Source organism: Cebus imitator, unplaced genomic scaffold (assembly GCF_001604975.1).
Source record: "Cebus imitator isolate Cc_AM_T3 unplaced genomic scaffold, Cebus_imitator-1.0 Scaffold112, whole genome shotgun sequence".
In the NCBI taxonomy this organism is placed as follows: Eukaryota; Metazoa; Chordata; class Mammalia; order Primates; family Cebidae; genus Cebus; species Cebus imitator.
Window position 1 is genome coordinate 4624497 of NW_016107427.1, and position 11338 is coordinate 4635834.

An 11338-nucleotide genomic window follows, 5' to 3' on the forward strand; every position below is an offset into this window, starting at 1 on the left:
AAAAAGCCACATACGAGCTGTCTTTTCTGTTGGATACAGATTTCTCCCTTACCTGTGCCTCCTCCAGGTGGTGGTCTGTCACGTGGTGGGCCAGGCCATTCAGTTCTTGGTCAGTGAGAAGCCTGCCTCGGGTGCTGGATGCCGGCTCTATGACGTGCGGCTCTCCCCATTCCATTTACAGGTAAAGATGTGTAGAGTTTGCAATTTGTGAGAACCGTCAAAGTCACAGTTCTCAGAAATGTGAAGAGTGAGCATGGTGTGAGTTACAGGGCTGTAACGATTCATGTTTTTATTAATTCCCATTCATGTCATAACTTTCAGACTCTAAGCCTCCATATAGTATTTTATACATAGGAAATGATCACACGTATGTACTACACACATCCATTACACACATCCACCACACACACAAACACACATATTTTTATAATAAACCCAGAGGTTGTGTCTTTCAGGCATTTGAACGAGTCGGGGTGTTGTTGATGGATAGGATAAGGCAAGCGGCATCAGAGATGAGAAACGGGGCCAGTTCCAAACCCGGCGCTGGGCTGCAGCTTGGAAACACAGCTGAGCGGCTGGGGTGGGGCAGTCCTCTCTTCAGTTTTTGGCAAAGTCAGTTTTCAAAGAACTCCCTTATTATTTTTATAAGTTAAAAAATTAGTATTACTATTAGTAATTATTCCATGTTTTTATAATAGACATAATAATAAAGGTGCATATATAATTATACATATCTCTACAATTTTATAGAGAGAGGCTTACAGATCTATAATTATAGTAAAGCCAGTGACACTTCAGATGCCCAAATCATCATTGAGCTGTGCGGCCCTCACATCCTGCAGAATATTCACTGGAGTTCCTGTTTAGCTGGTATTTAAAAATTGCAGATGTCTGCACCTGTTTCAAGGGTCACTGCTAGTCCCGTGCCCTGTTTCATCCCCGTGTCCTTGGACTTGGCTCTTAATTTGGGGGATGAGCTCAAGTCATGCCGAATTTTCAATCGCAAGGGAAGATGGCATCCCATGTGCTTTTCCTACAAAAGCATGGTTTTCAATAGCCAGCACTGACAAAATTTCCTGGCTACCTAAGTGGCTTTTTTCTGAAATCCACCCCCCAGTTCCTCAGCCCCACCCCAGCTGCACTCCCTCTGAGACAATGGAAGAGGTGAAGAGTTGGCACTGTGGGCCTGTGAGGTGTTCCTGCTCTCCTGCACCCCGCAGATGATTTGGACAGTGTGATTAGAAAATAGCCTTCAAAGTTTGGGTCATATTTACCCAACCTTTGATGCACGTTCTGGAGCTGAATGAGTCCAGACAGGCTCACAAACACAAATGAAGAAATGTCATTTCGGACATTGTGTTATTATATCCACGTGTTCCTGCCACTTTCAGCAGCTGGCACAGAAGGAACACAGTTGCACCTTTGATCACTTAACAGTTAGAAACCGGTGTGTGGGCTGCCTCTCAGGGCAGGGGCAGCTGCCAGAGATGGGTCAATAATTGATGCTGGTGGCAGGAGGTGTGGCTGCTTCTCTGATGTTCCTCTGACCAGAGATGCAGGAGTGGTCTCCATCGACTCAGCCATCTGTGTCAAAACCATTACAGTGCACTTTTCCCCTGGAATTACCTAACTTTTTCCTAGAATTACCAGGCAAGGAAGGCAGGGTGGAGATGGTTATGAAGTAGAAGTCATCATTTTTCTCTACCCTGCTTCTCGCATGAGGTGAGAGTCCCTGTACCCAGATGATCAAAAGTCACTCTTCCCTTTTGTTTGGGAGTGGGAAGGGATGGAGATGCCCAAAGTTAAGATTTTCGCGTTGGACACAGCTTCTGGCCGGAGAATGAAGGGTGCGGTATTAGCTTTCTGTGGCTACGGATGCAAATGACCATGAGCAGCTTCAGGCAGCACAGACTGGGGAAGCCACCAGGAAGGAGGCTGGATGTCCAGCCAGGCCCACTTCAAGGTGCCGTCGGGCTGCCTGCCGTAGCGGCAGTCACGGGGCATCTGTTCATTGCTTTTGGGGTTGTTGGTTGAATTTCATTCCGTGGGATTACGGGACTGAGCTCCATTTTCTTGTTGGCCGTCAGCGGAGGGCCATTTCCGGCTCCTTGAGGCACCCGATTTTTCTGCTCAGGGTGCCCTCCTCCACCTCCACACCAGCAGGGAGGCATGCAGTCCTCATGCCACATACCCGGCCCTTCTGCTCCCCGACTCTTCAGGACTCAGTGTTTCCACTGGGCTCATCTGAAGGGCCCAGGGTCATCTCCCCATCTTGAGGTCCTTCCCCTATTGCACCTGTCAAGTCTCCTGTGCCCGGTAAGGTCCCACAGTCACAAGTTCCAGGGATTAGGGTGTGGACCTCTTTGGGGGCCACTGTTCTGCTTCCCAAATGGGCTGGATGGGTGGAACCATCCTTAGAGATTGGAGTCCACTTAGAGGCTGCTGTGGTGGCCCAGGCAAGAGACAGTAAAGACGCCGTTGCACTCCACATGGAATCTTCTGGGCTGCGTGAGTGCAGGAGCAGGGCAGCCCACGTCCAGGGTCAGAATGAGGCACCCTGGGCCCTTCTCCCACTCCTCTCTCCTTTATGCCTTGTGGGTACTCCCAGAAAGAGAAACCCAAAGCACAGCTAGCTATTCATGTTCAAAAGACTGTGGGGCTTTGATGACATCTGGCTGTCAGCCACCAGTGTGGAGGTCCCTCTTTGAGGGGTAGGCTGAGGCCAGGCAAGGGGCAGAAGGAGAATGGGTAAAGGGAGTTTGGGGTCCTGCTCTCCATTTTGAAAGCACATAATATGCCAAGTGGAAAGCTCAGCAGTTTTCTATGAAATAGAAAACGGAATAAGTGAATAAGTGAGCAGGTACACACATGCATGCACACACACTCATAGGCACACACATGCACACACACGTGCCCACACAGGCCACATGCTCACATGCACACTTGCACACATGCTCAAGTACACATGCACACGCACACATGCACAAACATGCACAAACGTGCACACACACACATGCTCACATACATACATGCACACATGGACACACACATGCTGACATGCACATTTGCATACACACATGCTCACATACACAGTCACATGCACACACACCTGCACATTAAGGCTTTGGTGGAAATAGTAGCCCTCTAATAACTTTTATTTTAACAGCTGGAGTTCCACCTGAAAGAGAAGAAAGAGGACCTCCAGATTAGCTGGTCCTTCATGAGTGTGCCCGAAATGGCCATTACTGTCCAGCCCAAAGCACTGGGGGAGGTCAGTCTGTAAGGTTTTACGATTCTTCCATTGGCGTGAGAGCACATGTGAGTTAGGACTGTCTGCAGTGGGGAACCGAGTGCATGCTGGTGTTGGTGGCCTCCTCCCCTATCCCCAGCCACCCCTTCTCAGGCTGGTGTGGGCCTCTTGGGATGTGGATGGGCCCTTTGGCTTGGCGGGGCCTGTGAGCGGGTGGATGGCTTTGATGGATCGAATGCAGGGCTGTACCTGGAGTCACTTGATCACTTAAAAAAATCCTGAAGCTTTCCCTGCCCCACCCCAGATGTGGATTTAATGGCTGGGGATTATTTTAGCACTCGTGCACCCAAGGGTAATGACACTGTAGGTACCCCCTCGATGCTCCGCCACGTCTGATGATCAGTCCCCTCTCCCACGGTGAGGGCACTGCACACATGACTTGGGCTGAGTCCGAAGGCTGCTTCCAAGGGCAGTGCCTCACTCCTTTCTACAGTTTTTGCAAAGACAGAGCTAAAATCTGAAGGCGATTTCCTTCCTGCGTTGCTTGGTTTTAGTCCTCTGAAGGTGTGAGGTTGGGGGCAGGAAGCGGGCTTGCAAAGCCCATCTGTTGACTCTCTCCTCTTTCCCCAGGACCAGGTGGCCGAGATGCGCATGGTGTCGGACACTCTGAAGGACCTCTTGAAGCATTTGGTTGGTTCTGCCTCTCCATCAGTGCTTCTGATCACCAAGCCCATGAATGTACAGGAAGCTCAGGTAAACGCACCTGGGTGCTGCGGGTGCATCTGAACCCCATTAGGGGCCATGCCAGCCTCTCTTGGAGAATCTGTGTGCTTTTCCAGCGTTCCTCCACCTCCCATAGTAGAGCCAAGATGGCACACTTGCTTGCTGGGATAGTGATGGTGGGCATGAGATTTAGGTTTGGGGCATGGGGCTGCAAAGCTCCATGAAGTGAAAGGAAAACCTGACATTTCCCTGTCCATTCAGATCCTGAGACCTCATCCTTCCAGGACTAAGGTACCTGGGAAACCAGCCAGTGTTGAGAACATCGCCCCAGAAGGAAACAGAGCCCAGTGGGTGGGATAGACAGAGATGGAGCCAGCCTGCTGCCCTGCTCTTGCCTGCAGTAGCTGCTGCCTCTTGGAGGTCTGTGTCCTTTGGCAGTGGATGATAAAGGAGGCTAGTCTCGTCTGTGCGACCCCCTTTTCCATGTCGCTTGCCTCCCTCCTCATTCTAGAACCCTCCTGCACCATCTGATTAGGGTGCTACTCACGTTCCTGGTTAAATTCTCATCCAGAGCATTTGCCCTGGTCAACCTAATGGGCCTAAATAACACATCAACGATCCTTTGTTTAAGGTGAGTTCTCTCCGTCATATGCTGAACTTTTTTATCATGACTCTGTAAAACAGGCACATATAGGCCCTGAAGTTTAAAAAATATATTTTTGGGCTGGGCACAGTGGCTCATGCCTGTAATCCCAGCACTTTAGGAGGCCGAGGCTGGTGGATCACAGGTCAGGAGATTGAGACCATCTTGGCCAATGTGGTGAAACCCCATCTCTAATAAAGTACAAAAATTAGCTGGGCGTGGTAGCACATGCCTGTAATCCCAGCTACTTGGGAGGCTGAGGCAGGAGAATCGCTTGAACCCAAGAGGTGGAGGTTGCAATGAGCCGAGGTCATGCCATTGCACTCCAGCCTGGTGACAGTGCAAAACTCCATCTCAACACACACACACACAGAGTCTGTCTTTATTATCTAACTCTTAGTGAAGTCAGTTTGAAAATATAAACTCTTGTGTGATGCCGGTCTTTGATCTGCCGTTCTTATTAGGGCAAACATCACCAGCTGTCAGTAGGTAGAGTCTAAAGACTGATTCATTGAACAGATATCAGTTGATGGCAGTGTTTGGTGCTAAGCCCTGGCCCTGGGAGTCACAGGAGTATAAGGAAGCATCATCACCGTCCCAAAGCCTGCGCCATGCAGAAGGGGCGCTGGGCCAACAGAGCAGAGCAGGAGGGGGTGTGGATGTCTTGGGGGGGCTTCCCAGGGGCCTGAGGTCCGGGGGCACTCAGCCTCTCCAGATGGAGGGGACCAGGCCATGAGGTGAGAGCACAGTCCCAGCACTGACCCTCTCAGTAATTCTGTCACAGTAGCTTATCTCACATCAGAAGTGACTGTTCTGAATATGACAATAAACCTTTAATATCCGAATGAATGCAACTTCATAAAATAGTCATATATTTTTGGAATCCATGAATTTAAAAAATAATAGGACCCAGACAATCATAACTTCAATCATGCTTTTATATAAATTTATATTTATCAAAATAGGATATTATATATATATAATTATATAAAATATATAAAATTATATTTATATATAATATATAAAATATATATATTATATATGTATAATATAATATTATATATATATAAATATATATAATATATATATATAAATATATATATATAAAATACTGGTCAGGACTTTTTAGAGAAACTGAACCAATGGGAGAGTGTGTGTGTGTGTATGTGTGTGTACTCAGCTCACATAATTTTGAAGGCTGTGTGTGAATGTGTGTGTGTGTAATCAGCTTACATTTTAAAGGCTGTGTGTGTGTGTGTAATCAGCTCACTAATTTTAAAGGCTTTGTGTGTGTATGTGTGTGTATGTGTAATCTTACATAATTTTGAAGGCTGTGTGTGTGTATGTATGTGTGTGTGTGTAATTGGCTTACATTTTAAAGGCTGTGTGTATGTATTTGTGTGTGTGTGTGTGTGTGTAATCAGCTCACATAATTTTAAAGGCTGTGTGTGTGTATCTGTGTGTGTGTACTCAGCTCACATAATTTTGAAGGCTGTGTGTGTGTGTGTGTGTGTGTGTACTCAGCTCACATAATGTTGAAGGCTGTGTGTGTGTACACTCAGCTCACATGATTTTGAAGGCTGTGTGTGTGTAATCAGCTCACATAATTTTAAAGGCTGTGTTGTGTGTGTGTGTGTGTAATTAGCTCACAATTTTGAAGGCTGTGTGTGTGTGCGTGTGTGTGTACACTCAGCTCACATGATTTTGAAGGCCGTGTGTGTGTGTGTGTGTGTGTGTATACTCAGCTCACATAATTTTGAAGGCTAAGTCCTGAGATCTGTGTCTGTGCTTGGCAAGCCGGAGCCCCAGGAGAGCCTGTGGGGTCATTCTAGCTCGAGTCTGAAGGCCTGAGACCCAAAAAAGCCAGATGTGTACATTCCATTCCAAAGGCCAGCAGGCTCAAGACCTGTGAAGACTCACTGTTTCAGCCAAGCCTGAAGGCAGGACAAGACCCTGCCCTGGCTCAAGCAGTGAAGAAGAGGAGTTCCCTTTTACTCAGGCCTTTTGTTCCATTGGGCTTCAACTGACTGGATGAGGCCCACCCACATGAGGGACAGAGCCGTGCATCACTGGGTGTGCTGAGTCAAATGCTAATCTCATCCAGAAACACACTCACAGTCACACCCAGAATCATGTCGGACCAACTGTCTGGTCACCCTGTGGCCCGGTCAAGTCGACACATACAGTTGACCATCACCCTCAGCAACTGAAGGAAGGTTCATCTCCGTCCCAGACAGGCAGATTGCTCGGTCTCCAGTGCTCATGTCCTTGGATTTCAGGGACATCAGCAATTCCTTCTTGGGCTCCAGCACCCTCAGCTCACATTTGGGAAGTGCCTGGCTCAGAACAGTGTTTTCTAGGTGGGAAAGAACACCTGTGTCTCTTGAGATGTTAGTGAGCATTTCCCCCAAGAAGTGCTCAGTCACATCAGCACCCAGGGTCTCTGCCTGAAAACTTCTCACAGCATGGGGGCTGACGCCACCTCTGAGAAACCCTCTGGGTCCCCAAATGCTTGCAACTAACAGAGCTTCTTTTAAAAGAACACTCTGGCTGGGTGTGGTGGCTCATGCCTGTAATCCCAGCACTTTGGGAGGCCGAGGTGATAGGACCACCTGAGGTCGGGAGTTCAGGACCAGCCTGGCCAACATAGTGAAACCGCATCTCTACTAAAAATACAGAAAAAAAAAATTAACTGGGTGTGGTGGCAGGCACCTGTAATCCCAGCTACTCAGGAGGCTGAGGCAGGAGAATCACTGAATCCAGGAGGCAGAGGTTGCAATGAACCAAGATTGCACCACTGCACTCCAGCCTGAGCAACAGAGCAAGACTCTGTCTCAAAAAAAAAAAAAAAAAAGAGAGAGAAAAAGAACACTCTTGGCAGTGGGTGACAGGTGGAACCCAGTTTGGGAAATGCTGGTTTGAAGCTGGGCTCTTCCAGATTTGGGGTGCTTTCTGTTGGAAACGCCCTGGTGCCTTTGGAGGATGTGATGTGATGGAAGCTGGTCCCAGCTGCCGCTGCCTCTGTCCCCTCACCTGTGCAGTGCTAGGGGATGCGTAGACATTCCTCGCGTGGACGTTGGACTCTGTGTGGAGGCAGGAAACAGGTGTAGGGTGACGTCCCTGGCCGTTCCCATCTGACTGGTGTCCTGCTCTGTGCTAGCAGCCGCGGGCGCCCACAGCCGGCAGAGGAGGTCCCCATGCACTTAAGCACCTGCCCGGGTCGGATGGTTTAGACCCATGGCAAAGTGAGCTCCATCTCCCCCTGCAGTAAGGTTTGGGAACCCTGTCTGTAGCTGAACGCGTTGCTACTTGTACTTGGCTGTGTTTAGGACAGAAAATGCTCCACACTGGGGATGGTGGTGGCTCATCGGTTCCCTCCCTTCCCATGAGAAGGGGCATTGTTTCAGAGCAGAGACTGGAGCTCAAGCTGCCTGTGCAGACTTTCCTGTAGATACCCACCCCCGCCACCCCCCATAACAGGAGTCCAGCAGCTACTTCCTTGGTCCTCAGTCTCCCCACGAGGACCAAAAATAAAATGCTCTTTATGTTTTCAGAACTTAGAGTGTGCTCCGTCGACTGCTCAGGAATCCTGTCCTCCCAAACCTCCGCGGGCTCACGAGCTAAAGCTGCTGGTGAGGAGCATCCGCGCCTTCCTGCTCAGCGAGCCTGATGCTTCAGGTGGGTGACGATAGGATCCTGCCTCCTGGATGGGGCTGTTCCTGCCCCTGAGCAGAGTCGGGGGCTGCCAGGTGGGCTCCAGGGGGCTTAGATTCTCTGGTGGCATCCTCCCATGGAGCCGCGGCGGGAGCCCTGCCTTTGTTGCAGAAAGCACCTGAAAATGTAACAGGAACAAGAGGTGGTTAAAAATCCGATCCTATCTCTGCACGTGTGAAGTCCTGTGGGAGAACGGAGTGTAATTGGTTTTACCTTTTTCATTTGTCTGGAGTGATCCTTTTTTTTCTTTTCTTTCCTTTTTTTTTTTAATATTGAACCCATATGTATGTGTCGAGCATCCTGACCAAGGTGCAGCTTCTGCTGTCAGGCGCAGTGGCTCACACCTGTAATCCCAGCACTTTGGGAGGCTGAGGTGGGCAGATCACAAGGTTAGGAGTTCAAAACCAGCCTGGCCAACATGGTGAAACCCTGTCTCTATTAAAGATACAAAAAATTAGCTAGGCATGCTGGTGCATGCCTGTAATCTTAGCTACTTGGGAGGCTAAGGCAGAAGAGTCACTTAAACCTGGGAGGCAGAGGTTGCAGTGAGCCAAGATCACGCCATTGCACTCCAGCCTGGGCAACAGGGCAAGACTCCATCTCAGAAAAAAAAAAAAAAAAAAAAAAAGAATGTGGGTGAAGCGGGGATTTGATGCATCAAGTGGCTTCGGCCACACTCGGGACTCCGGTGCTGGCAGGCCATGGCTGCTGTTGGAACCAAGACAAGCAACACAGAACGGATGACCCCTTCTGGGTGGTTCTGAATCATTGCTGAGCCCTGGACACAGAGTCACTCGGGACAGGGCACCTCTTTATGCTGCAACTCCATTTTGCCAAGAACAGGAGCAAATTGTGTTGCCCGAGCATGTGAAGGGGGACTTACCTTTATTTGCAAGGGGCTTCTTCCATTCCAAAAGCACAAATAGGCCACCTCTAGCAGCCGAGACTGTGCAGGGCCAAGCTGTCGAGGATTTCTTTCGGTGAAAGTGCCGCGTGTTGCCCTTTAAGCCTGTACTGCCTAGTGGCTCAGCGTGGGCTCCCCGGACTCAGCCGGCCAGGGTTGGGGTCTCAGCTCCCACACACACCTGCCCTGAGGCCAGGCCCCCTTCCTGCCTCTGCTGGATGTCTCCATGCCTGGGCCCGAGCCTCCCTTGACGAGTGACTGTGAAAGCCCAGTAGAGAATCTGCGTAGGATGCTCCTCCCTCCTGCTGCGTGGGTCAGGGTCCACACACTCTCGCAATGACTGATTCCACAGTGTATTGGCACCGTGTGCTGCAGGGAGAAGCGTTGTCTCAAAGCAGAAAGAACTGTGCGATAGTGACATGTCCCACCACCTGGGTCAAATACCCCGGCAGCACCTGTCTTGTGTAAGGCGAGAAAAGGGTGCTCCGTGAGGTAGCTCCCAATTTAGGAGACAACAGGAATTGATGTTTCGGCTTTGGCAAGCTTTAGTCTTATCCAAAAGTGGGGACCAGGCCTCTGTATGTAATGGTGCTGCCTCTCGGGGATGGTCCCCCTGGGAGCCCATGACTATGCCCTCATAATTATTTTCCTAATTAGCTCCCGAGTCCTATATATCATCTCCCTAATACAACAGAACTAACTCACACCAGTACCATGAACGCTCAAGAAATGGAAACAGTCTGAACCATCTTACCTGCCGTTATCCTCATCATACGTGCCCTCCCATCCCTACGTATCTTACATATAGCAGACGAAATTCATAAACCTTATTTAACCCTCAAAACATTCGGCCGCCAATGATACTGAAGCTCTGAATATTCAGACTGTGAGGCTCTGGCCTTTGACTCTTACGTAATACCAACACTGTGTCTACAACAGGTGAGCTTCGACTCCCTCAAGTTGGTAACCTGTGGCCCGCACTGGCGGAGGGGGCCAGGCACTTGGAGTCAGCCCAGGGCTGTTGATATCAAATGTGGGAAAAATTATTTCACCCTGATAAAGGCTGGTGCTTTGAGAGTTTGAAAATGGCAAATGAAAGAATTCCCACTCTCTGAAGTGGGTAAGCCTCAACCTTAGTCATTTAATTTAGCCTTTCTTTCCATGCATACAATGGCTTCACGCAGTTTAAAAAATAAAAATAAACACCAATGTGATGTGCTTCCTTTAATGACAGGCCACATTAACACAGTGTGCGTGGTGCAGCTGAACGATCCTCTTCAGAGGTTCTCCAGCACCCTGACGGAAAACACCACGGACCTCACGTGGGAAGAGGAATTCACCTTGTGAGTCTGGCCGGGTTATTGCGGGCCTGCACGTCCATGCTGCGTCTGTTCAGGAGCGCCAAATCCTGAAATCATTCTGCAGCACCGTTTAGGCCAAAACACTAAACCAAAAAAGTTAAATGATGTTGGCCGGGCGCAGCGGCTCACACCTGTAATCCCAGCACTTTGGGAGGCCAAGGTGGGCAGATCACGAGGCCAAGAGATCTAGACCATCCTGGCCAATATCATGAAACCCTGTCTCTACTAAAAATATGAAATTAGCCGGGCGTGGTGGCATGTGCCTGTAGTCCCAGCTGTTTGGGGGCTGAGGCAGGAGACCCACTTGAACCCAGGAGGCAGAGGTTGCAGTGAGCTGAGATTGTGCTACTGCACTCCAGCCTAGAGACAGAGACTACATCTCAAACAAAACAAAACAAAAAACAAATGATGTCCTAAACATCTTAAAGGTAGCTTGAGGTCAAACCTGAGTTTCTTTTTAAAGGCAGCTCTTAGAGTCAGTTTTCTCCTGCCCTGACTTGATGAGAAGGAGCTGTTGTTGGGTCTCTTAGAGACACACACACCATCCTGGGCAGAAAGGGAGGGTGCCTCTGACTGAATCCAGAACCTAACAAAATAGAAAAAGGGGCTGGGCATGGGCGCTCATCCTTATAATCCCAGCGGTTTGGGAGGCAGAGGCAGGAAGATCACTTTAGCCTAGGAATTTAAGACCAGCCTGAGCAATAAAGCAAGACCTCTTCTCTACTAAAAATTTTTAAAAAATG

General features: G+C 49.3%; 1 protein-coding gene across 1 annotated transcript in view; it reads left to right on the top strand.

Moving 5' to 3' along the window:
* The window catches only part of C2CD2 (C2 calcium dependent domain containing 2), a 74795-nt gene that overhangs the window by 36160 nt on the left and 27297 nt on the right, over nt 1–11338 (top strand). Inside the window, exons 4-8 of the mRNA XM_037741992.1 lie at nt 68–181; nt 3167–3271; nt 3881–4003; nt 8171–8294; nt 10469–10577. Coding sequence (XP_037597920.1) covers nt 68–181; nt 3167–3271; nt 3881–4003; nt 8171–8294; nt 10469–10577 — 575 coding nt within the window. The remainder of the gene's footprint in view (nt 1–67; nt 182–3166; nt 3272–3880; nt 4004–8170; nt 8295–10468; nt 10578–11338) is intronic.